Source organism: Archocentrus centrarchus, chromosome 9 (assembly GCF_007364275.1).
Source record: "Archocentrus centrarchus isolate MPI-CPG fArcCen1 chromosome 9, fArcCen1, whole genome shotgun sequence".
Lineage (NCBI taxonomy): Eukaryota > Metazoa > Chordata > Actinopteri > Cichliformes > Cichlidae > Archocentrus > Archocentrus centrarchus.
The window spans coordinates 4,637,541-4,665,274 of NC_044354.1; the positions used below are offsets into that span (position 1 = coordinate 4,637,541).

Genomic DNA, 27,734 nt, shown 5'->3' on the forward strand with positions numbered 1-27,734 from the left:
CCACGATCAGGGACGCCCCTATGATTTGCGGCTTTTCTTTTTTTAAAATCGCAGTTACAATTATTGGTTCAATGAGGCAGTTGGAGCTGCAGGCAGAGTGAAGGACAGTGTGATGCGGCACTAGAGGAAAATTCGGGTGTTGAAGTCACAAGGCATGCATGTTAACACTGAACTCAGAGAGTCGCCACCAGAAATGTTTCTGCTGTTACGCTTGTATCATGCCACGGGCACGAGTCCAGTCAGTCTGTTTTGGTGCGTGTTTATGTGTGCGTCAGTGTTTGTGCATTTTTTTTCTTCTTCTTTGTACAGATTAAAGTCCTGGAAAAGTCCTGCTTTTAACAGCATCCGTGTTAGACTGCCTTGACACTAATATTTCTAAAGTTTAAATCTTTTCAGTGACTGAAGGTGCAAAAAAAAAACAAAAAACCCCACATTTGTTTCTGTGAGATTTTTAATCTGCACATAGAGAATAAATGCATAAAAAGGAGGACTTTTCCAGTCACCAACTCTGTAACATATGTGCACATGTGTCTTGTGTGCTTGTGGCATTTCTCGTGAATCTTTTGAAATCGTATGTTCAATATTCTAGAAGTCTGTTTCCCCTCTCCTCTTTAGGAAGCACAGGAGGGGTCGCGTCGGCATTAGGAACTTCAAAAGGTCAAGCCGGGATCACACGCGGGGGGAGTATTTTGGGTTTCTTGGCACCTCGGTGAAAGATTTCAGCTCGTATGGGATCCCTGTGTCCACTTCGATGGATTTGCGGGAGAATAGCAGCCGGATATCGTTGTGCAAGTATATCTTTCCAGATTTGGAGCTCTGGAATCTGAGAAAACAAGACCAAACACAGGAGCTGACAAAACATTTTCTTTGAATTCCACTTAAGCCTAAAAAAACGACAAAAAAAAAAAGAAGAAAAAAAGGCAACAAAAATTATAAAATATTCAATGAAAAATTGACATGACACCATTTTTTAAAAAATACACACATTTTGCTAATGTTTTAGTTCCTCTTCCTTAATAGAGACACTTCTAAGTCTTTAAAGCCACATCATGACGCAGGATTTCAGCCTTTTCTGGCATAAGAAAAGTAAAAAGCCACACGAAACCTCAGCTGTACCTGAGATGTATAAGGTAGCAGAGAATCTTCTTCCTATCTAGCATTCCACTTCCTGGAGACGCCTCGCCTTTCCCCTCAACGCCCTCCTCGACTGGCACCAGGAAGATGCGGTGGCGCAGGAACGTCATGTGATTGACGGGCATGTCTCCAAAGTTGTAGGTCACCAGGAACATCTTCACCACAGTTTTGTTGGGATTAAATAAGGTCTGAGGGCACGTCACACAACAGGAACAGATGAGACCACATTTTACATTTAATTAAAAAAATATTCCCCCTGATTAAAACCACAAAAGATATGAACAATTCATACACATAGTTTCATTGTTAAAAGATGTATGGTAACCTTTTCTTGCGTTAAAGAATGAGATGAAACAAATGACAAAATTACCACTTGAATGGTCCCTCCTTTGGGTATGCTGTATCCTTTCTTTCCAAGAGGTTCAAGGGATATCACACCCTGTGAGAGAGAGCAGACAACAAATACATCTCCTCAGTCACTGTAATGATGAAATAATGAGACACATTTTAATGCTTATGATCTACATCAGGATTATGTGCACTGTAATAAAAATGACAGCAGTATTACACAATAGCTGTTTCCATTTCTGGTGTGACACACTGATGAGATCATCTGCATATCTGTATTGATAACACATGTTGAACCAAAAAAAAAAAAAAAAAAAAGGAAGCTGACTAACTCTGAAATTACTGCAACAAAATTACTGCAAAAATTACTTCAAAACTACTGCAAAACTTTTGGTGCTTATTAGCACCAAAATGTGATGAAGTAGTAGTGATGAAGGCGGCCACGTGGAAAGTCAAATTTAGAGTTCAAAGAAGTGAATCAAAGGAGGCCTCACATTCACTTTCATACACAACGGATCAAAGTATAAACGAGGAATTAATCAAAAACAAAAACAGCTGCTTTTCAAATTTCCAAGTAGGATTAAAGTTGTTTACACATCGCCGCTTCCTTATGACACTGCTGCAACACTTGTGAATTATATGCATCAGCATATGTAATCAATGCATAGCGTTTCCCGCTCAACTGAACAGATGTGGAGAGTAGCTTCACAGCCTGTGAATAAAAACACATATTTCTCACATCTGCTTCTGAAAAAGCAAGTCAGTATTAATCAGACGTGTATCGTTTTGGGAGTTCTGGTCTCCAAATTGGGTTTATTTCTTCCAACAAGTAAATTATTGTTATACAAAGAATACAAACAGTGTGGTTTATGGTTACACACACACAGACTGACCAGGAAGGGCGAGGGTGCGCTATGCTCTGAGATGTCGTAGTATGTAACCTGCACGGGCAGGGTGACGTGCTGTGGGCAGTAGGAGCCACTGGCACCGATCTCTGCTGTGAAGCCTTCGATGCGGCCTGAGGGGGAGAATCGCCCCTTCAGTATGGACTCCTGGGGTGCACAAGAGAAGGCAAAAAGTGTAGACACACAAGGTCCATTAAAACTGTAAAATGCAGGGTTCATTAAAGACAAGTTTCACTGTTGCACTCTGAGTCAAATTGGCCAGTGAGTCAGATAAACACATGACTGTGAAATCCATAAAAATCCATATTTCATTTGTTTATTTTAACTGAAACCGAAGCTCAGCTGGACGCAGTTATAAAACACGCATCTGTTAGCCAGCAACACTGTGAGCCGAGAGGGATCAACTTTAAAAGCTGTGAAACAGCACCATTTATTTATAATTAAACTATTGAGATTAAGAATCACTTTTTTTTTTAAATCTACATTTAAATGATTGTTAGTAAAGCCTTAAAATATCAGCAACACCTTGATAATGTTCTTATGAGAATGCCCGTCAGTGTAAACGAGCTTCCATTCTTATTTCTAACTGGACAAGGCCTCTTAATGCAGACAAAGATTTGACAGTTTTCCAAAAATGTACCAATAATAAACCATAACTGTCTAAATTAAGCCCCATGTGGACTGCAAAATATAATCCATGGTCACTATATTAGGTACACCAGTACAGTATAATGCAATGAAAAAAAAAAAATTTTAGAGTTGGAGTTAAAGCTCAGCAGTTGTACTGAATTACATTCCATTTGAAAAGTGTACCCTAAAAGTTTGTACAAGTGTATACTGCCAAAGAAGAACCAAGATTACCCCCATCTCCATGTGGAATACATTACACTGGTTAAAGAAGACCTATTGTGTTTCAGCTTCATTTCTGGCATACATACTGTCACAGTGGGTGGATACTCACAATAAACGCGGCTAAAGTTTATGTTTAAGGAATCCCTATGATACAAACGCTCTGAGTGTTCTTTATGCTTGGTTTCAGACTGCTTTCTATTCTTGGCTCTGTAAGATGTCAGTGAATGCAGCTCTGGCTGTAAACACAGCAGCTCCCTGAACTGAGGGGATGCACCAAGGTCCCGAAGAAGATAAATGAGCATTATTTTGTGCTGTAAATAATGTAAAGCAACTGCAGTAAAGTCCAGTAATAAAAATATGGAGCTGGAAACTATCAGAATAGGTGCACGTTAATGTTTTGATTTTGCTGCAATAAATAAACATATAAATAAATAAATAAATTTGCACCTCAAAGTTGCCGAGCAGTGATCTGCTGATGGAAGATGCGGGCCCACTGGAACGTGTGGAACGGCCGGTGTCTGTGTGCCTGCCGCTGCGCAGCTGCCGACTGGATACGACCACAAACACATACACAAAAGAGACCGGTGGTTTGTGGTTAAGATTACACTAATTTTGTCTTAACCAACATGTCACATGCCTCTGACTGTGTCTGAGTATTCAAGTGCAGGCACAAACCCTTTAATTTAGCACAACAGAACAACAACCTACCCTGACTCCCACCTCCTTTCCCAATGTTGACTTTGGTGAAGTCAGTATGACACTCAAACTGGGTGAGAGTTTTTATAATTTACTGCATGCATATTGAGAACAGTTAATAGTTTCTTCAGACCAAATGTGAAGCAATGCCGTGTGATCACTTACAAAGTCTATTCAGAGATGCAAACTGATGCAAATCTGTTCCAGGCATCATGAATAGAGGCAAATATGCATCAAGTCTCAAACATATTACATGATGCTGTGTTGTGAAAGACTTTCTGCTCAGTTTCTCTCATAGTCTGTGGGTTCTCCTGACACCAGTGGAAATGGAGGATAAGCCTCCTGTCACAGCTGCATGATCCCACTTTGACAGAGTGAGGAGAAAAGTGACAGGAGAGGAGAAGGCTTGGAGAAAAATGAGCTACATTGCAGAACTTCCTGGTAAGTTCTGAAAAAGTTCAATCACTGTTGTCGCTATTGGCCGTTACACACACATATTTGTGGATTTCCAACAACACTTTTCTTTACATTCAGTCTGAACACAGTTTTGCTCTCCAGTTCATTTTTAGCAGATGCGATTACAAATAGTGCGGATAACTCACCTTTTCAACCGCAGTCCGTTCTTTAGTCGTCTTCCTGATCTCGTGCAGTCTGTGGCAGTCTGAAAAAAAGAAGACAAATAAAAATAAACATATTATTTTGTTTTTGTCTGTTAATATCCTGAGTTATCATTAAGCTACTCACAAACATCCAGGACTGCTTGTGTTCCTGTGAGCTAAATTGTAAAGTGTAATTGTGTATTTCAGTGTCCTTCTACTTACTGTGCACCGACTAGTGGTTGTTGTGTCATGCACAAATACATTCCCCATTTCCAGGCTTCCGTTCACCGTAAAGGCCACGCAACCTTCAGACGACTCATCACTAGCCAAACCCATGCTACCTGCTAGCCATTTTCTCACTGATAATTTCTCACTCATGATTAACTTATTGTTACTAACCAATCCTTGATTATAGTGGCTCTATTCTGAGCTAGGAGTTCTTTGTCAGCTTGCCAGTTGATACTCACACTTGGTTAAATCCAAAGACAGCATTGTGAAAAATTATCTTGTCCAGCCTCTCTGTGTGACCTCAAATATCTTTTTTTCCCCAGTCTTTATTTACTGAAATCCTCACTTCTTTTCTTTAACTCTGCCACTGATGCCTTTTCCTGTTTTGTCTTGTGTTTAAGTCTGTTTCTCCCTGCTGTTCCCTCACACATACAACTAATCAGTTGCAGTCACAATGATGCCACCACTGTGAAACCAAACTAGTGAACCCTTTTGTAACATTAACATACTCGCCATACCACAAACTCAAAGCGCTTTCTGGCCTTCCAGTGTTTTTTTTAAAAAAAAATGACCAATTCACTTCCAGAACCATTTTTGAGCAGGATGTATGTACACATATGTGCATAAGAGACGCAGCACACTCGTGTGAGGGAACAATGGACCCTCCCTGAATGGGCTTTATTCTGGAGCTGCTCTGCCTGTTCCAGTATAGCATGATAATGAGCCGGCCATCACCTCATTCTTTTTACCTTTTCTCTTTGTGGGGTTTTTAATGCCTTATACAGGATTGTCAAGATAGCAGATTTCTTACCAATACTGATCGAAAGGCATTTCATTATCCACAGTTCAAAAGCATTTGCATGCAAATGTGCCCTCGCTGTTTATTAAAATCAACAGAGGACTCTTTCTTGTAGTAGTTAATTAGAGCCAGACAAGCTTCTTCCCTCAATCTCAATTTCCTTATGTTTTGTGATTTACATAAAGTCAGGATCATATTAATATTTTGGCACATTACTAATTTGATGCTCTTAATAAAATTAATTTGTCACTTTTGATTTTGCCACTGATAGCATGTTGCATATACACAGTAGTTTGAATAATACACAATGCAGTTGTTTTAGTAAATTAGATTACTCAAAGCAAATTTCTGAGAGAGTATGCAGGGTGCTAACCTTAGGCCGGTCCCAAGCAGAGGGCAGCAGGTGGTTCCAATAAGGGGCAGCTTTAGCATCAGTGCTACGACACGAAGCTGGCCCAAGTCCTGGAGCAAGCAACGAAAGCCTGCTTCTCTTAGATGTGGAGGGTCCCTCATCTTCTGAACATGACTCCCCTGTGTCACTTGGAGACAGCAGCCTCTTTTTGGCAGGCCAGTGGCCTCCAGAGAACAGACGGTGGCCATTAGTGCTAGGAGTTTTCTCACAGGAAGTTAGACCGTTAGATGAGGTGGCAGCCTGGGTGGCACTTCGCTCAGGTGGGGAGGATTCAAGTCCAACTTCCCATTCAGTTGCCTCTCCTGGTTCCTGTAGCTCCGTGTGGTGTGGGGGAGAAAAAGGACCTGGGGGACTGGTTGGGCTGGCTGGGTTAGGAGTTTCATATGTGGACATTTCATATAAGTGGGGGCTGGGCTGGCCTCCAGATGACCCATTACTACAGCTGTCATTTCCAGCGCTACCTAGTGAGTGGGTTGGTGTGCGACTACCATTAGGTGTCTCTGTCCTGGCTGAGCTTCCGAGGGAATGACCCTGGTCACACAGATGCCCGTGTGGGTCACACATTGGGGGTGACTTAGGTGAAAGTGGAGCAAATACATCAGGAATGGGCCTATCTTGATTGTGCTGAGCTGGGCGTCGAGAAGGGTTGTGGCTTGGGGAAAGGGGTGGGGACCTGGGTAGCAATCCCCCCTCTGGGTCTCTATGATCCATCTGTATGCAAGAGTACAGAGAACCAGGTCCACTAGGCCCACCTGCTAACCCCATTGCTGCACCTTGACCTGTGGCTGGCCCACACAGCATCCCTCCTTCTAGTGCCTCCCTGTCAGAGGAGTCCCCCAGGTGGGGGCGCTTATGAGTTAACTGAGGCTCCTCTAATCCCCTTTTCACACTTGACCGGACAGGCCTCTGTTGGGCATCAGTGTGAGATTCTGTGGAGGTAGTAAATCCCCCCAACTGGGAGAAAATGGAGAGCTGGTAGACCTTTTGGAGCCGCAGCTCCTCCTGATCAAGGTGCCTGGGCGCCCCTGGTCTGACACCAGGATCTAGGCCCTGTGTTGAGGAGGGAGGCAGGTCCCCCTCCTGTGCCGGAAGATCTAGTGGAGCCTTTTTGTGGGCTAGCTCGACGTGAATGTGCCGCATGTTTCCACGGCTGAAGGATAAGAGTTTAAACTAACTTTTGTGCAACAGGGTCAAGTAGATGCTCGCAAGTGCAAGAGCAAGATGATCCACAGGAGCGGTAAGTCCTACACTTCTTGCTGTGATGTCAAACACTTTGAATCAGGAAGCCTGGCCTCACAGCAACTGAGAGAAACAAAACACAATATTACTATTCAGGAGAAATTTGAATAAAGCAATTATAAATGGTATGCAGCATGGAGGTGTTAAAAACATACTGAATGATAGAAAAAATATTTTGTGCTTTTCAAATCTTTTAACAAAGATGTGAAATTATTTTGTAATGTTTGTAACTTGGGCTCTTTAACATCTAAAAAGTAACTTTAAAAACCTTTTTGTTGAATATATATTTTCACACAGAATATAATTGGCCGACTGCCACAAACAAACAAACAGCATGAGTTAAATCAAGCAATAAAACTCATTCATTATAAAAAAATGCATACAGTTTGCTTCTGGACTGACGACAACCCCTCAGTTTGGCATGTGTTGCCACACCCATTCAACTTTAAGAAATGCAGAACGATATGTTTATAACACTTGAGCCGGGATGCCAAATTCCCCCCTGTTGCTTCCTTCACTGTGACTGCAATGAAAAGGCATGCCTCTAAATGTTGGTCCAGACACGATGCCTTAACAAATTTAAAAAGACTATGATGTGATTTCTAAGTTATAGACAGCAAAACTTTCCTGCCTGAGAAAAAAAAAAAAACAAAAACAGAACTTATATTCAAGACAAGACCTGAGATCAACAGCTCACCTCTGCGCCCGTCCTTGTCCAATTCTGCCCGTGTGGACAAACTGTATCTGGCACAACATCGGAAAGCTGTTTCTAACGGCATGCTAAAGGAACCCGACTAACTCCAAGGCAGTTGTCACAAAACAAAGCCAACATCCCAGAACATGTGAACAGGAAACCACCAAGGACTCCAGAACAAATAGGAGTGAAGGAGGTAGGCACAAGAGCCAAGACCTGAGTGGAAATACAACGGTAAGTGTCCTTGTCAGTGACAAAAGAAATCAGCACCATTATGGATATAAGCATTTATGATTACTAAGTTGCTGATTCAAATTTATGAGGATAAGAAAGGTTTTCCTTTTCCAGTACTAGAAACTAGCTTGGTAAATACACAGTGGCTTAATCTTGTTTGTTTCTAAGGGACATTCTGGATTTAAGCAGTACAAGATGTGATCCTTAAGGCCGAAACTTACCAGAGGTGCAGAGTGTCAGTGACGCAGGAGGCTCTTGAGAAGAAATGTCTCAAAGTTGTTGGTAACTCTAATGGGCTTTCCTTTGCAATTGGCTGAAAGCCAGACACGCCCTCCTTGGTAACCTAGGCGTGAGGTGCGGCATGGCTGAGGCATCATGGCAGGGTCATTCCACCCAGTATTTCTGAAGAGGCAGAAGGACACCAAATTAAATCAAAGATTCAGACTATTCATCCTAGAAAACACAGAGACATGCACATATTATAATAGATATAACAGAAAATCATACAGCTATAACAGCTGTGGATATTTGAAGAGACAGGCTGCAGAGGAAGGAAGACAAAGTTAGGAATTCAATATTTAAGTTTGTCACTGACTGTGAAGCAATGAGAAAACAAAATAATCAAAACACTGCCTTGAAATTTACTATTAATTGTGTGTTATCAAAAAAATAAATAAATAAAAAAATAAACTGCGTAAAAATTCCTCCACGCTCTGTTTCTGTATAACCAAATATCCCATTTGAGGATCAAATAAGGAGAAGTGACTTGAAGCGCTAACTTGACACTAAATGGTGCTAGGCCAGGGGAAGCTCTTTCCAAACCCACTTGGACTACAATTTGGGAATGTGGGGGAGCGGGGGCACTGTGAGCTGTCACCGTGGCAACCAGTAGTCCAAGGATAACGGCTCCTTTGTGCTTGGCCACAAAGAGGGAAAAAGAGACACGGAGCTAGAGAGAGAGAAGGAGACAGACTGGATAGTAGGGGGTTCGGGGGGGGGGGGGGGGGGGGGGGGGGGCTAAAGATGCTCCTCAAAATAAAAAAAAAAACACACACAGCAGTCTTCCATTAGATCTGTCCAGGCACCTAAAAATTTTCACCCCACTGTGACACAAGCCTGTGTTTTATGAAGCTAAAGCAGCTAAATAAACTGAAACAGTTTCATTCAAAGCTTGAAAATCAAGAACGCTAATCTGCATGACCTCCTGGCACTCGTATAAGAGGAGAAGTATAGTTGGTTCCCACTGAGACATTACGTTACCCAGAAAGACAGAAATCAGGTACTTCAGGGTGTTTCTGCATTTCCTTTTACACATTATGATGAAACTGTGATGACGCATGTAGAAATCTGTTACGTAAAAAAAAGAAGTGATGACACAGTCCTAAAGATCGAGCAACAGAGGAAAGAGCTGAAGTGTTCATGCATATTTTCCACTAGATTCAAATACAGGTCTAATGTTTCCAATGGTGGAACCCAAATTCTATACTATCTAATGATCTGACTGGCTGCACTCTTCATGACCTTCAGCAGGTGTTTGAATTACCTGACTGAACAATAGCATTTATGAGCACATCCTGTATTAACCTCCTGAGACCTGAGCCCCTGTTAGCAATGCATTTTTAATTTCTCCTACATATTTGTGATTAGATGGACCTGATATGTATATAAACTCAGCTTCCTCTTTGAACAGGAAGTTGTATTTTGTTACATACTTTTGTGAAAGAAAAAAAATGTCCTGAGATGTGGACAATGGGATTATTTGGAGCATAACCTAACAAAGTCAACTAAATCTAAAACACTACTGAGCCGAATGAAGTGCAGCAAAGCCAAAATGTAATGTCCCCATATGTGGTTGCAGGGTTTCAGGAGGTTAAATATATTATAGTTGTAACCACCTAATTCTACATTCAGTAAGGATAATACAAGAAGAGAGAGATATTCTGTCAAAGATGACACAAGAATGAAAGTACTCAAAAAAAAAGGAAAAAGAGTAACTAAACCTCAACCCCCTGTATGCATTATAAGATGTTTATGCAGTTAGAATAGATTATATATGGTCCCTATGCAATTACACACCTTTGGGAAATCCCAGGCCCCACAGGTTTAGTATAAAGATGAGCACCTCTCCTATTTTTACAACAAAACATCTGGTGACACTTCATATTAAAGTAGCCATATTCTCATTTAGTTGCTTATTAGCCTGCATATTATCAGTAGATTGGCTCTTATTAAGTCATATTTAACCTCCTAGTTATTTCTTGTTGATATTGAGTTATGCTGCACATAAATTACAATCCTTTGCTCACTATGGGACTTGAATGGGATTTAAATCTATGCTATATCTGCAAACCCTTCTGAAACCCTACTCCATAACTTATGCCCTAATCTTAAAAGCACCTCCTGAGAAATGTAACTACCTGTTACCTCTACAATGGCTGTGAAGTCTCTCTTAATAGCACTAAATAAATATTGTCTATTCTTATGTAACAAAACTCAAAACTAAGTTTAACTAAGTTAATACTTAATAAGCAATAATTATTCTGAGGGAAAAACTCAGAGTTAATGGTAATAGTAGTTGTAGAATAGTAGTCCCACAGATTAAGATATAATTACGTGCTTTTAGTGAATAATAAAGAGCCAATGTGTTACTAATACGCATGCCAATAAGAAACTACTTAAAGCAGAAAGTGTTTGCAAACATACAGGTGCACATAAAAAAAAACTGATTCTTTCCAAGCCAAACTATCCATACTGCTGCATATAACATTTCCTTACTAGAAGTGGGAATATGTGAAATACTATGGCAGGACATTTCCAATATAAATCCTGTTAGCAGAGGCCATTCAATTTTTTTGTTAATATTTCTTTGAGTGGGGGAGGGCCAAACCAGACCTGTATCAGTCAAACATTTTTAACAAGTCAGATAAAGTGAAGTGGCATCTTAAAAGTGCACCATGGGTAATTATATCACACACACACACACACACACACACACACACACACACACACACACACACACACACACACACACACACACACACACACACACACAGAGATTTTTTTTTCTGGGGGGGTGAGAAGAATGAGAGAAGAGTCAGCAATAGTATTTATAGTCATAGCCTGTTGCATATCCCACTTGGCCCTATGCAAGATCCCACTTGATTTCTGACCTTATTTTGAATGAGTAGGAGGCTGGCAAATGCTGCCTAGCCCTTCTCTGGCTCAATCCAGCAACCAACAGAAAAGGGAAAAAACTGGCTTCACCCCAAAAATGTCTCAGGTTCCTGGATATGGTGCCAGTTCAGACCAGCAAACCTATTCACATCTACATGTTAAATCTGGCCTGTTTGACATTCATATGACCTGTGCAATCTGAAGTATGTGCTTCTCGCAAAATGGAAAAAACAAGACAAAACACCTGTACATATAGTAACAGGAACAGCCCAGGTATATATGCAATTTCTAATAAATGTGCAAATTGTTTCCAAACAAGTTGGGATGCTGCATATCATTCAATTATGGTTTTTCAGCTCATATTTTAAATGACCAAATTTTGTAATTGTAACTTGTTTATGTGTTACTCATTAAGCAGCAAATAGCAATTCTTATTAATTAGATATTTCTTATTAGCAAAATTCATTTGTCAACACATATTCAAAAATATCAGCAAATATATTTTTTATCATCGACATCGAATTGTTTGATTTAATCCTTAAAATCTATTAACAGCCATTATTGTTTTCAAAAGAAATCAAACCCTTTAACATTTTCTTACATTTCTTTGACTGAACATTAGTGATAATAAGAAAGATGTTGCACATCACTAACTATATTCTGCATTCAGGAACAGACAGAGAGGTTGGAAAGGCCAAGATGACAGAAAAGAATCAGAAAAACCTGACAGCCAGTCAGAGAGCAAAGAGATAAAGGATGAGGGGATCAGAGAGAGGCTACGGCCAAGCCAAAGACCTTGAGGACGGTATAAATAGAGCAGGAGCACTCAGAACCCCCCCCAGTGTCAGGGGCAACCCAGTGTGTTCATGGCTACATAAATGAGCAATTATGAGATCAGTTGGTTCAGAGCACACAAAATGGTCAGCCAATGAAAATTAAAAATAAATTTCCAGATGCAAAACCTTCTTGAAATGGTTGAACAAACAAAATGCTTCCAACACAAATATTGCTAAAATGAGATTAAAATATACAATAAAATAACACTATCTTGAATTCACATGCATTTATGAATGAGGTCAAAATACAATGTGCCCAGGTAAAAAAGACAAATGAATAAAAGGCAGTAGGAGCAGGTTAAGAAACCCACTAACAAAGTGGTGAAGAGGACAATGAAATGATTGCTTAACAAAATGCTTAGTTTGACCAGTCCCTAGATCTGGATCAATGCAAGAGCAGACTGAGTCACGCTTACAAAAAAACATCCAAAAGGAAATTTGCCCATTATTAAATTATTAAGTTCAGTATCTTTGAGACATGCCTGCTATGTGTGTTGAAATATGTACAAGTTTGTCAAGCCATAGGCAACACTGTGTGTTAGTGTATGAGCATCCTCCAGGGCAAGGAAAAATGTGGTCATGAGGTTGAATGCCAAAAGTGTTGGTCAGATGACATCAAGAGGCCCAGGAGAGTTTAACTCCATCATCATGAGAGGTGACGTTAAGGATGTGGTGGATGCTAACAGTAAGGCGCGTGGCTTACATACATGCACTCATAGTTCCACTTGATAGACTAAGAGCTTATGAGACTAGACACCAATCAGTGTGGGTGGCAACTAGAGCATTAGTATAATAAACAAAAGACATCTGCAAAACAGGCAAAAGCACACTTAACACTCTGTGGCTCCATGCAAACGTTGAAAAGCTGCACATGGGTGGAATACACGCTTGAAAACATACTCAAGCTATAGCAGTCATTTCCATACTGTGGGGGAAGGCACCACTGGTGGGACATGGAGCCACTCCTAATAGAGTGAAGACAACCAACAGAAAATGTTAATTGAAATTAAGGTGAATAAATAATTTTAGGCAAAAATAAACAATAGTTTGCTGATGCAATTGCACCGATGTTATACACCTTTATTTGATTAAAGCTCACTGTGGATCCCTTATTATTGTTAACGACTGATTAAATTGTAGGATTTGTGGCTTGAATTTTTGTGTGGAGTGGAGCATAAACTTTTTTCAGCTTCTAAAATGAGGCACCCAAAAAATGATAACTACTGGTCTATAAATAAGTAAATGAATGTAGAATCATGTCATTAACAGGTAATATGTGATGATTCTACCTAAAAACAAAACAAAAGTAAAGTAAAATGTATGGAGATGACAAGATCAGTCTTTCAGGCTACACAAGAAATCTCAGAAAGGTAGGCTTATGCATATTCATCACAACATCCAAATGCCATCTGCAGGCGTGCACATAAACACAGATGCACACAGACTCACATGCCATTGAAAGCACTACCACTGTCTTTCATTTAGCAGTTAGCAAAACTGCAGGGGGAAAAAAAACATGCAAAGGGTAAATACAGAACCTAGCAATTTAACCCAGCAATGGATCAGGTTTGTTTCAAATCCTCACCTGATCTGAAGAACAACAAATACACTGCATAATTTAGACATTTTTACTGCACACTCAATTACAGTACTCCACCTATAGGAAATTGTTTCTCAGAGGAAGCAGCCAATACAGCAAAAGCACAGCTTTTAGTTTCCTTCTTATTAGCCATCCACCTATTTTCCTGTTCCAGCTATCACAGGGTGAGAGGCACGGTATACTCTGGACAGGTCGCCAGCCTGTTGCAGTGGTAACATAGCGAGACAGACAACCATTCACACTCACATTTACACCTACAACCAATTTTGAGTCACCAATTAACCTAAAATGCATGTGTTTAGACTGGGAGGAAGCTGGAATACCCGGAGAGAGCCCACACAGGCACAGAAGATACGAACTCCACACAGAAACACAGCTTGGTTCAAACTCAGGACCTTTTTGCTATGAGGCTACAGTACTAACCATTGCACTGCCGTGCTGCCCCCCCCCCGTTTTCATTCATTCGCTCTGATGGAGAGAAAATTGCAAAGCAAAAATCCGAACCCGGACAACTGATGGCAAACAGAAAGTCTCTCCTCCCCCAGAGGCAGACAAAGACTTCACAGTGGCATTATGTGAACTGTGCAAAATTGATTATTTTTTCTCAATTTACAAGAGGGGGGAAAAAGTGGGGCATGGGGATAGGTTTAACGTCCACCCTGCAACAGAATTCAAATAATTTGTTTTCGGTCAGTGACATTCATTGTGAAAACCCATTGCTAGGTGGTCAGATGCACTCTGACCTCCTTGTGTCCTCAGTCCACCCTTTACAGAAATCCAGAGGCGTGATAGCATCAGCACGAAGTTAACAGCCTCCCAAATGTCCTGATTGTCTCACCAAGTTTTAGCAGATCCACCCAAGCTACTCCCATGCCTGTACCGTGTCTGAAGGCTGATAAACAAACACACCAAGAAAAAAAAAAAAGTTTAAAGAGAAAAAGTCGCTGGGTGCTCCTGCAAACAACCAGCCGTTGAGTAGATCATTATAGTGTCTGTTCACAAGGGAGTGGAATGACAGCTGACTGTGTCTGCTGCGTTTCAGTGTGTTAAACACACTCAGAAGAACAGGAAGTGGCAAAGAAAGACAACATACCAGAGAGAGGTAAAGTTCAATGAAACTGATAAACAAGAGCGAGACAGTGTTAGAGTTAACACATATACAGCACTCTGACTGGAGAGTAATTGCAGTCTAAACTAAGCTGGCTCAGTGACATAGTTGCTGAGAATGCCTTTTTGACACAGGGTCTGTTTCTGTTTCTCCCTCCCTCTGCCTATCTGTCTGCCTGCCTTTCATGTGGCCATTTTAGGAGACATTGAGTCATTCGAGGCCAGCTGACAATATGACAGCAATCAACGGGAACAGCTTTAGTACACTTGACTTGACACCAGGAGAACTTGTCTCACTCACCCTTGCAGAACGATTATCTCTCTGTCTCACTCTGTCTTTCTCCTTCCTTCCTCTATTTCATCTGGTGGTCTTGAGGGGTGACTCTGTATCTTCTCTCTGTTCTCTTGTATATTTCTGTTTCCACTGGGTCAGGCTGCCTTCTCGCTATTAACTCCCCGGTTTCTTGTCTCTCTTTGCTTCCTTCCTCCTGAATAGGTAATGTCGACAGAGAGAGAAACACGTCAAGTTGTTCTGCATGCACTAGTGATCCATCTCTCTATATATCCTGTTTTCTGCCCGTCTACCTCTCTCTCCACCCTCAGTCACACACATACAAAAATGAAAAACCCATCAACAACTCGCAGCCCCGATATGTCTCACTGGTTCCCTCCCTTGTCTTTTCTCTTCAAAGCCCTCCCTTTCCCAGTTTTTTTTTCCTCATTCGCACACCTCTAAAAGTATCTTGAATACAAAAGCTATTTGGCATGCTACAGTCCCCTCTCACCTCCCACTTCTCCTCTTCCTCTATGTACTTTCAGGCCCCTCCTTTTAAGCATTTTTTAGCTATCCTACATTCTGTTAGTGCGTGTGCTTTTCTTTCTGTTGGTTTCCTCTCAGCTGATAGAGCAAGGCATGCTTTGCTCACTCAGCAGTGAAGGCATGGGGGGGTGGGGGGGGGGGGGGGGGGGGGGGGGGGGGGGGGGGGGGTTGCTTCCAACTGATTGGCTCACCAGAAAGGGGGGTCAGCTGTAGTGCCCAAGGCCCTGATTGGCTGGGGGAAAGGACTGCAATAGAGGGAGGAGGTGTGGGCAGCCATAAGCCCGCCCACCTGCTCCCGCTTTGACTGTTGTGCAGAAGTAGAGAGCAAGCCTTAAGAGCATTTTGCATAAAGTGTACACTATTAAAAGTAAATAACCTTGTGTACAGTTTTCTTCAATCACATGTGTGCTTGTATTGATTAAAGAATAACTGTTAATGAAAAAGTTCACGTCAAACCTGCTAATATCTATACAATCACCCCGCCCACCACCACACACACACACACACACACACACACACACACACACACACACACACACACACACACACACACACACACACCTTTCTTTACTGGCTTATTTCGTACAGACAAGGACACCATTGGATATTAAATGCACACATGACCTATAGCCAGAAAAAGCAGAAGGCTTATCTGTGGTTGGACTGATAGAGCAATAAATGCATGTGAAAAGTTTATCAGTTGAGGACCAGGAGCAGCCCTCAGTTCTGTGTGTGTGTGTGTGTGTGTGTGTGTGTGTGTGTGTGTGTGTGTGTGTGTGTGTGTGTGTGTGTGTGTGTGTGGGACTATTTCAGCATCTGTGAGCTAATGAGGAACTGCATGGTGACTACGCAGGAATTACGTCAAATAGGTTTTTTTAAGCAATGCACAAGAAAGTGCATCACTTACATGTGCATGTATGCAGTGGGTGGAAGCTGCACAGAGCACTGTGCACAACATACATTTGAAGCTGTCAAGAACGCATATCCAACACATATTTAGCACACTAACCCTCCTAAAGATACAAACTCGTACCTTCCTGTCTGCTCTGCATTTTTCATTTGGAAAACTAGGCTGACTTGTTATCAGATGTGTGCTGGATGAGATATGTGAGACAAACAGATTGACTGCTTACTTGTTGTGTTAAGTTTCATTCATTTCATATCATTCTCTCTGTAGGACTCCCTCTCTACAGTATGCCTACCTCCTACTCAGTTTCCATCTGTGACACCCTTCCTCTGTTTCCAAAACAAGATGGAATATTTATTCCTGCCAAGTTGCAGCTGAGTTTCTGTATCAGCTCTGTTTTACAGAGGGGGGGGGGGGGGGCATAAGTTTTGTGGCGTCTCCTTTAACAAATGATTTTAAGGTTATAGCTTCATAACAAATTATGAATTAATGCTAAAAAAAAAAAAAAAAAAAAAAAAAAAACCTTCATGCAAATTGTAAAATATATAGATATACACACAAGATATGATACTACCTGCAAACACAAGAGATATATGCAAATACCTGATTACAAATTTAATTTCTAGCACTCTCTCAGGCAAGCATCCCAGTTTATTTGAACAGATTAATCATTTGGCCTCATAGGCCAGCATCAAATCACATTTCACATGCTTATCTTCATTCCAAAACCCCCAAACTATAAAAACATAAACAAATAAAAACATTAAATGCCAAAATGAATGATTTTTGTTTTACTTGGAGTTTGCTTAAAGAACTCAACTAGTATCACTGTAGCTGTTTCAACTTGTACTGCTTATTCAGAGGTGGATGCTTGGATGATCGATAGTATGGTCAGACTGTTTTTTTGTTTTGTTTGTTTTCGTTTTGAGTGTGTGTGAAGGGTTTAAGCTAACAGAGAGGAGGCTTGAAAAACAAGACACGTCTTCAGCCACATACCTCCAAATATAGAGATGTGGGGATAGGGGTGAGCAGGGGGGGGGGGGGGGGGGGGGGGGGGGGTAGACGGTGGAGGAAGAACCAAAAGAAACAGAGCAAGATAAACTCCCAACTGAAGACTGAACTGAGCTCCTGGCTCCATTTTTTTTTTTTTAAAAACAGAAAAAAAAACTTGTAAGAAAGTCTTAATAATGGGTAATTTGTGTTCCTAAATAGAACTTTATTTAAAGATCATGTGTTTCAGCATAAACAAACACACACAACTGCACCCTTCTGTCCCTTTAAGAGTCAATGTTGCTTTCCATATTTGGAGGGAAAGGGGCGTGTCCTCCCGCTGAACACCCTCCTCCATTCAAGGGCACTGAGTGGAGCTGAAGAGAAAGATGTTGAAAACACACACACACACACACACACACACACACACACACACACACACACCACACACACACACACACACACACACACACATTCCAACAAAAACTCACACTGATGCAATTTTGACTTGAGCGCATGACAGTGTTTGTTTTGATGTCTTTATGGCAGAAGAGGTTCGGACTTTCAGCCTTAATATGAAAAATGCTGCCTGACATATGCCTTGTTTTTGTAGGCCCCTCAAAGTGACACCAGCTGTGTTTATGCAGTTTTGTGGATTACATGGGTTTCCATGGGTTACATGGCTTAAAATATAGTCTCAGGACCAACATTTACAATGCAAATTGCCTACAAAAGAAAAAAATAGAAAATCGAAGGTACACTTAGTTTAAGAGTGGCTTTGACTCAATCTAAAACAAGGTCTATAACCCTCTTATTCAATCAGTGACTAAATAAAAGGAAGGATTAATAAGCAGAGGCAGAGGAAGGGTGAGAGAAGTCTGTGTGTGAAGAGGAGAGCACAATGTCTGCAATCCAGAGCATGTTTAAAGACAGACTCCTTGTTTTGGTGTCTGACTAGTGTGTGTGTGTGTGTGTGTGTGTGTGTGTGTGTGTGTGTGTGTGTGTGTGTGTGTGTGTGTGTGTGTGTAAAGCTAAAGTAAAGATGTTAAGTATCAGTAAAGCTCATATATGCTAAGGAAATATTTACATCTAATATTTACAAGGATATTACAAACACTTGTGCATGTTGATGACTCGCTGCTTCAAATCCACTTGAATTTTATGATGCAATGTTTCTGGTCTGACTGTAACAATTACATGAATATGTCTGCCAGAATAAGGTAGAATAAGGCAAATATATTGTAGGATGGCTGATTATTACAATTACACTTTTTGTCCTTTACTGAAATGTGAAAGTTAAATTAAAGCCATTTAAAATGATTTTCAATACCATTCCATTTTTGGTACCACACAACTCACAGGATTAAACTTGGAAATGTAAAACTGGCTAACTAATTTGTATGTAAATGCATGTGTCAGCGCAGAGTAATAGGTTTCCTAGTTTCAAACATTTTAGCTTTTATGTTGCTGCAGACCATTCACCATCTTTCCCCCAGCACCTGGACTTTATAGTAGAACAGGGCCTCTGAATGAGACCTTTACCTGCCCGTTTCAGTGCTATAATTCCACAACAGACTTTACCATAAACAGATAGCAAGTTCAGGTACAGGTGCTTTCTCTGTTTGTAGGGTAAGCAGTTGATTTTATAATTTCAGCAAATAAGCTAGCTCTATCTGACCAATAAAACACAATGGTTGGACTATACAGTTCCATACTGTACTCTACATATAATCGGATAGCTAAACAGAACAGCATGTAGGAAAATTTTAAGCTTCCCAAATAAAATAATTAACTGTGGATTGTATAGAAAGCATTTAATAAGAGAACATTGCTGTATGAAGATTTTCAGTTAGTCCATTCTAAACTCAAATACAGCATCCCTGATACAACATTAGCTCCTTTGTTGTTGGTTTGTTTGTTTTTTAACAGCAATTTCCACCCCTTGTGTATTAATCTAATATGCAGCGCAGCACTGTGAGACAATGTCAAAAGTATGAAAGGAGAGAGAGTGCATGGGGAAAAAAATGATGGGGAGGAGTGTGGCACCCTGAGTCTTGGTGACAGGCTCGGCCAGCTCAGAGGATGGAATGTTCCAGAGAAATATGTTGCTTATTCACAGAGGACAGGAAATAAAGCTATGTGTGTCTGTGTGTGTGTGTCTGTGTGTATTTCTGCCTCTCCCTCCTTCTCCTGGCCTTTGGGTACTTCTTTCTGTCCATCTCCTTTCAATTTGAATCAATTCATTTTTTGCCTTTCATGTTTAGGAAATTCACACAGCACAGTGGTGTTGCACCATCCTGACTGGTAGAGGCTAAATGTAGTTCACCCTACCATCTGTGCAGTGAAACATCTAACAATCATACTGTCACTATTTAATCAGTTAATCCCACAGATAACTGGTTACTAACCAAAGCGGATAGATGAGAAGATTATGATGGCAGTTAGAGATCATTAACACACACCTTTTACAGGACGTGTGTGATCAACAGCAGAATGAAGGGAAAAGACAAGCAGCAAAGCACAAACTTAGAGGCAAATCTTGAATTCAATTGCATATTTGTAGACACACGTTTACAGAACGTCTCTGAGGATGTTGCAGCGCGAAGTAGAGAGAAAGGTCTGAGTAGAGTTAATCTGAGATCCATTTAAAACACACACACACACACACACACACACACACACACACGCACGCAGTTATTAAGTAGCACTTAATAATGAGGAGTATTGGCACGGTAAGTGTTGCTCTCTGTTTTGGACTAAGACCACCCTAATACATTTTCATTAAAAATAAACAAACAATCTCGTTCCAAAAAAGCTTTTTAGCACAGTTTCAAAGATAATCTCTGTCTACACTGACACACTTTGACTATTCACGTCCATCAGGGCCTGTGTCGCTGCAAGTAGGGAGCAGCAAATTTCTTGCTTAACACAACATAACAACAACATAAAGAGGCAGAACAAAAACTCAGGCTGACGAAGAAACTAAATATAATGTGAATATTGTGTCACAAAGTAAAATTATGGTGACATTTTAGAGTGGTATTGGGATCATTATCCATTGTCAAAGGAAACCAGACAGTGGGAAAGGAGTGCCAATAGAAAACTGATAAAAAATCAAAATATATATTATAATGACAAAAAGGTACTTAGGTCTAGCTAATATGATGATCCTACGCATAGCTTAAAAAGATTACTGGTGGAGAGTCAACCAAACATACGGGCAACCTGATGGCTGTGTAAGTCTCAAGCTGAGTCGGTTTAACTCCTGGCCCAAGTTTGCTTCATGTCATTCCTCAGCTCTCTCCTTTGCTATAATTCCTGTCTCCATTTCAGCCTAATTGCTGGCTGCTTGTCCTCTGCATGTTGCATCAGGCCATACACAGAAGAAATCCTGCCAAGGACTAAGATCACTGCAGTCTGGACCAAAAAAATAAAATTAAAAAACAAAAAAAAGCTGTTCTCTTGCTTTGGTGAGAGACAATCTCCAATGAGGCCTACTTTGGAAATACATACAGCCCTGCACTCTTTGAAGCAGTTAGTCTGTACCACAGCTTTAAAACTCTTTAAAAGGACATCAAGTGCTATAATGTTTTCAGTGTTGGAGGAAACACACTATTATGCATGCTTGTTTAATGCTGGGAGAACTCTGACTCGGCAGCTGACTTACAATATACAGTTTCCATTAAACCCAACACACTTCCAGTTATACTCCCAGGCGTAACATACTGCAAACATCACCTCTGCATCTTTGCCTTACTCTTTTTTTTCTCATTTAAAACACATTCAACATTTTTTATTCAGTGTAAAATTTCATACCACTGCATACCCAGAATCCACAAGATGGGATATGCACACATGGAGGGCTTTGAAGCTACACTTGGTCCCCTCAGCAACGGGAACAATATAAGAACAAAAAGGAAAGCTCATGACTGTTTTGACCAATATAATGCACATGTCTTCTTACCAAGACCAACCCACTAATTCTGGAGCATATGAACAGACTATATGAAATACGTTCAGATGCCGATCACTTATTAGGTACACCTGTTCAACTACCTGTTAATCAAAATATCTAATCAGCCAATCTTACAGCAGTAATCCAATGCATTTAGGCATGTAGACATGGCCAAGATGATCTGCTGAAGTTGAAACTGAGCATCAGAATGGGGAAGAACGGTGATTAAGTGACTGAACATGTCATGACTGTTGGTGTCAGACAGGCTGGTTTGAGTATTTCAGAAACTGCTGATCTACTGGGATTTTCAGGCACAGCCGCCTTTAGGTTTACAAAGAATGATCTGAAAAAGAGAAACTGTCCAATGAGCTCCAGTTCTCTGGGTAAAAATGCCTCGTTGATGTCAGAGGTCAGAGGAGAATGGCCATACTGCTTCAAGCTGATAGGACAACAGCAACTCAAATAACCACTTGCTACAACCAATGTATGCAGAAGACCAGAAGAGCGCCGTTGAAGCAGATGGGCTACAGCAGCAAAAAAATGCATTCTTCTCCTTCAGATCGTGATAAGGCTCGGCAGTGGTTGCAGATGGCAAGATAGTCCCTGGACTCAGTCAGCTCTTTTTTTTGCATTGCCTGAGCTCCAGGTTCAGTGAATATTAGCAATGGAGACAACGGTTCAAACTGATACACCTTAGGACCACCATGGTCCTCAACCAGACTGCTTTAGATGATTCCTGTTTCAGTGGTGCCTTGAAGCCTTCTTTTTCACTTACCTGGAGAAATATCTGTTTATGTAATTGCAATTTTTAGTAAGAAGAATTAGGCTCAAAGATAGTGGTGACTCTTTGAGAAAGCTACAACAAGACAGGGTTAAGATGTCTGAAATGGTGAATTTTAGCCTGCAGTGGAAGCTCTCTTGACTCCGATAGCTCACTCCACCACCTTCGACCCAGAGCAAAAGAGGGTGAAATGGTTAAAAATCAGAATAGTAGATATGCTTTGGTAACAAGGAGCAGTTTTCCTCACTTCCCTGTAGATTAACACCAGAGTTTTAAACAGGATCTAGGCAGAAACAGGGGACCTTTGTAAAGAACAAAGAAGTCTGATGATTAATAACTTAAAGGCAGTGGTTTGCTAGATTAGTTGTGGAAGTCTGATGCCACCTCCATGGTAAGGAAGAAGGCAAATATATCAACAGTAGTGGCCTACCACACCAATGTTTGCAGAGGATAAGAGTCATTCCCAGGGTCATTTCTAGGTCACTTATCCAACTTGGCAAAACAATTGTGTTGTCAGTGGTCTTGGAAAGGTCTTGGTAAGGGGATATTTCCCTCAGAAGGAACAACAATTGAAGCTTGTCTTGCTTGAGTCTCAGAGATGTCAGCCAAGCAAGCGGCAAAGTGGGATGAACAGCTTGCAGTACTTTACAAAAGCTTCAAGTACTTTCAATGATGCAATACCATCAGGGAAGCTTGTGACTTTATCCAAATTCAATCTGCTGTCAGAGTCATAAAACATTATCTTCAGTGGCAAGAAAAGCAAAGTGTCCTGCAACAGATGGAAAAGGCCTAAGCACTGATCTCAACATCATTTAGTTTATTTTGGGGGGGGGGGGGGGGGGGGGGGCTAAGCCAAGAACTGAACTGTGTAATTCTCCAACATCTGTGGAACAAGCTACCAAGTATCTTGAATTCCTATTTTTTGTATTTTTGCATGTTTACTCCACTTTTTATGTAGTTAACTGGCAAATGCAGTTATTGTAGGGTGGCATTTTTAATCCATCATTAGATTTCATCATTAGTGTTTTTGCACTGTACATACTCTACAAATTATATTTGGTTTTTCCAAATGCATGCAATGTTATTTATTAGGCGTGATTTGGTGATATAAAAAGATTTTAAAAAGATATGTCAGCTGGGATAGGCTCCAGCCTTCTTCTGCTCCCCCTGAAGCAGAAGAGAATGGATGGAAAAGATTATTTTTAAAAAAACAAAAATTATTTATATAGCACCAAATCGCAGCAACAGTTGCCTCAGTTGAACTGAACTTGCTGGGAAGTTGAGAAAGATTTATTTCAGGTCCCACCCACTTCCTGCAGCCAGCAATTACTTAGCCCATAGCCGCTTGAAGTTGTGGAACGTCATTCACTTTCTATAGTCTCTGGTCATCGTGTTACTACAAATTGCTTCTACTGTAGACACAGCCTCAGATCCACCATTTGAGCCTCTCCAGCATAACATGCAGTATCATCCCTTTTCATAATCAATCAGAAGCAACATATTAAACTGACAGTTATGGAAATCGCTGGAGCAATCTGGAGCCTGTGAACACTTTTAGGCTGTTTGAGCAACTTAGAACAAAATACACTAGACCTGTATAATTCCTGAGTCTTCATTATTATCTTATTTACTGCATTGTTGTCCTAGTTCTGACTGTCAGTAGATCCCTGACAACCAGGTCCACAATGCTAACTTGTTCCAAGCATCATGGAATTCTTTGGCATTTCCTTCACTAACCTACACATGGATTAAACTACTAACCTCAGTAACACATATACAGGGATGCTGTAGGTTTGCAAGAGAACTAACTGCTTCCTCTTACTGACAGACTGCGTGGTGGACTATTTGCCCTTTAATGGTAAGCTTGAAGCATGGTTTAGTTAATGTGTATGTAGGAAGCTCTTTTCATGCATGTTCTCTAGACAATGTTGGGAGATTCATGTAAGGGTATTTCCAAAGTTCTCCTTTCTTACATATAGCACACAACAGGAAAAAAATTATATTGTATCATGCCACATGTTTCCCAAATCTGTTACATCACCTGTGTTTGTAAAGTGTGGAGCCCAGCTGCTCTAAATTTAGAAACCAAAATGTTTCCTCATTCTGAATGAGGTTATGATAATCTTGCTGAAAGAGGGATGGCCTTCCCTGAAAGATGTATAATCTGGACTGTAGCATAAATTGTTTGAAAACCTGTGTAAATTGTTCAACATTAATGATGCCTTCACAGATGTTCAACCTACCCAGGCTATGTGCACTAATGGATTCCCTACTTCTGAACAGTTTAGGCCTGGAGGACACATGTCTGTAATTTGTCTGAAAAACAAATTAACATTTTGATTGATCAAACCACAGGCCAGTTTTAAACTTTGTGTCAGTCCATTTTGAATGAGCTCATTCCCAGAGAAGGTCTTGCTTATATAGAATTATATTACATTTTTTTTCCTTTGCGTGACTTCATATCCAGCTACAATTAATGTTTACTGATAATGGTTTTCAGAAGCATTCCCAAGCCTATGCAGTGATTTCTACTACAGAATCGTGTGTGCTACAGCGCAGAGCCACCGGAAGACCCAAAGATCACGGACATTCAATCTTCCTTTTTGGCCTTGTCCCTTGCATACAGAGATTTCTCTAGTTTGTCAGATTTTTTTTTAATTATATTATGTAGAATCTCAAAATGACAGGAAAAAACAAAACAAAAAAACATTTAAAAGAGCCAACTGTGGCAGAGAGTGTTCCTGTGTTCCTGTCAGCTGGCCACTGCTTTTTGGTGACAGCTTGAAATTTTATACTAAAAGTTACATGCAAATCCTTGTGCATCAACATTTACTTGTTGCCTTCCTCTTATCTTAAATCTAACTACATTTATTATGCTTTTTTATTGTTATTCAATAGACATAATTCAGCTCCCAGGACAGAAGTACAATCGTGATTACGCACGCTCAGTCACACATACACACTAGAGATCAATATAGCCCCAGAGCGCTGTTGAGTACTCAGTCTAACCCACACAATCATCTGTAATCTCTGACATCAAATCCTGCCGAGACACACTGGAGGGCTGACAACAACCCTTTATCAGCAAGCCTTCATCGGCTCAAAGCATTTAATAGCCACCCCCACTTTTCACACAGACATTCAAATCACTGCCAGGTAGAGACGTTGAAAAAGAGAATTGCAAGTGCAGACAAAAACCATCATAAGACAAATGATACAAAAATTATATTTGATTTGCTCAAAGACAGGGAGGGTATGCAAAGGCCTGTAATATTGTTTGCCTGGACTTTATCTTAATCTATTCAGACAGAATCATTAGTTTCCTAAACAGCCTAACTAGATCCTGGTGGCTCTGTATACTACTAACACAGTGCTACTGATGATCCCACTCTTGCTTAACTCAATGTACTTGCCTGCTTAGTCTGCACAGAAGCATAAAACCTGATTTAGTTTTATTTGACTAGGCTGAATGTATTGGTAGTTGGGGCTTTCCTCTGGCTATTTTTCTTTCATGAAAAAACGAATGCCTTACTGAGTTTTTGATCACTCCCTCCCTTCCTTTTCTTTGGATGTGAGAGGATTTCTCTGGTTTTCCCGTCTCACCTGAATTGGCTGAATTAATTTCTTCTTTTTTATTTTCCTTGTGTGCCTAAGCATGAGGAAACCTAAGCAAAAGGTGTTTGTGCATGGGACAAGTCCAGACCCAGGCCTGCTGAACAACATGCATCTTTGGCTTCAGGGCTGGATACAGCAAAGATCTGCATGACGTCACACTCAGCTGAGGACAAAAGCCCACTGCTTTCTCCCAGACAGAATAGTGGGGGGTGGCTGTCAGAGCAATGCATGGACAAGCAAGAAAGAGAGAGAGAGAGAATGAGCTGCAGCTGTATTTGCTGTTGCAGTATGTGCAGCCTGTGTGTGCAAAAATCTTCACTTTACATATATGTAAGACAGCAGCTGAAATCCCGTATGCATGTGAGCTATATAGATGATGCAGTGTGAGACTGCACACACATGCCTAATGTGTATGTAACTGCCATCATGCTCTGCTTGTCAGGACAATGAGGGATGGTGCACTGCAGCTAGCATATTAACACTGTAATAACAGACTCATGGAATAATTTTTACATATGCAGTGACAAAGATTCTGTGCCATCATCAAATGCTGTCTTCACTGCATGATGATGCAATGTAACTCCCAAGTGCAATCCAAGGGAACAATACACCCACTGCACTCAGTTATATCCCCTCTCCTGTTAGCTGTACAGTGATCATCATCACTCCACCCGCTGAGCTACAGTCATAATCTCACAGATATGCCATTGCTGGTTGATCCCTCCTTCTTGCCTGGCCCATATATGCACAATCCCAGGAGTACAGTATGCAGTTATAATAATAATAATAATAATAATAAAATTTCTTATGCATTTTAATGCCACACACACCAGTGATAGCGATTAATGCATTGGGATTTCATTGGGAAATTCAATCACTTCTCCCTAACCAATGCAGATTGTATAGACACATAAAGAAAGTGTGAGGAAGGCAGACAAAGCAGGGGAACGCCCCCTACATCCTGCAAGCTACTGTCAGGTCATCAGCTGGCTCAGGCTGGATTCCACTCATTCTTCGGCCAGAATAATAATTAAGACAATGAAGACCACTTGCATGCATGATCATAACACGAAAAAAATGTCACTTAAACAATCCTGAAAATACTAGTTAGACCCATATCAATTTCAACACAACCCCACCTTTAAAGTTCACAGAATGCTCAAGCTAAGGGAATACAGCCGGGCAAATTGGAAGATTTCGAAGTCTACTCACCTCACAAAAAAATACAGCCTCAGATGATCTAACAGGCAGTCTGAAGTGACGCGTCCCTGTAGTCTAGCAGTTTGGCCTTTCTGTTATTTGTCTGCCGTATTAACTGCTGCGTTGTCGGTTTCCAGGTAGCTGATGATATGGGCCGAAAATCGACACCGAAGCTAAGAGACGTTAGCCGCATCTACCGTATATCTAATAGGTAAAATATTCGTACAGTTTTAGTCTCGTCCTCTCACTCTATCTTTTCACATAGTTTGTTAGCTGACAGAGCTACCTCCCTTCCTCTCTGTGCCACTCTTTTTTGTATGTGTGCTCCCAGCTGTTTTCGTTGTTTCAACCTTTGCCTCACATTTCTCCTCTGTCCCTTTAAGCAACAGTGTTTCCGGGGTTTGCGTGTAAAAATATCAAAGGCGGGGCTTATTCACCAGCTGAGCGCCTGTCATTTAAGCGATTCGCCGCTTGGATTCCGCTTAACCAATCATCACGGGTGTTTTCTTTAAATATGCAGATTTATTCTAAAATACGGTTCACTGATTGGCTTATGGATTACCTCAAGAACCGCCCAGTACACGTGCATTTTCTTCCCTCCCAGTCTTC

The 27,734-nt window shown here is 40.8% G+C and overlaps 1 protein-coding gene across 4 annotated transcripts; it reads right to left on the reverse strand.

Moving 5' to 3' along the window:
• atosb (atos homolog b) lies at positions 1–27,580 on the reverse strand. 4 transcript variants are annotated; one of them, XM_030738332.1, is made up of 11 exons: positions 27,138–27,580; positions 15,159–15,345; positions 8,362–8,542; positions 7,910–8,122; positions 5,935–7,275; positions 4,538–4,596; positions 3,687–3,786; positions 2,376–2,534; positions 1,505–1,573; positions 1,117–1,322; positions 1–823 (listed from the first exon to the last, which is right to left on the reverse strand). In XM_030738332.1, the coding sequence occupies exons 5-11, from the start codon at positions 7,111–7,113 to the stop codon at positions 670–672; spliced, it is 1,926 nt and encodes a 641-aa protein (XP_030594192.1). In that variant the 5' UTR covers positions 7,114–7,275; positions 7,910–8,122; positions 8,362–8,542; positions 15,159–15,345; positions 27,138–27,580; the 3' UTR covers positions 1–669. The 4 variants fall into 4 exon arrangements, with proteins under 4 accessions (XP_030594192.1, XP_030594193.1, XP_030594195.1 ...); XM_030738333.1 differs by lacking the exon at positions 27,138–27,580 and adding an exon at positions 15,643–15,757; XM_030738335.1 differs by lacking the exon at positions 15,159–15,345.
• Between the last annotated feature and the right edge of the window lie 154 nt (positions 27,581–27,734).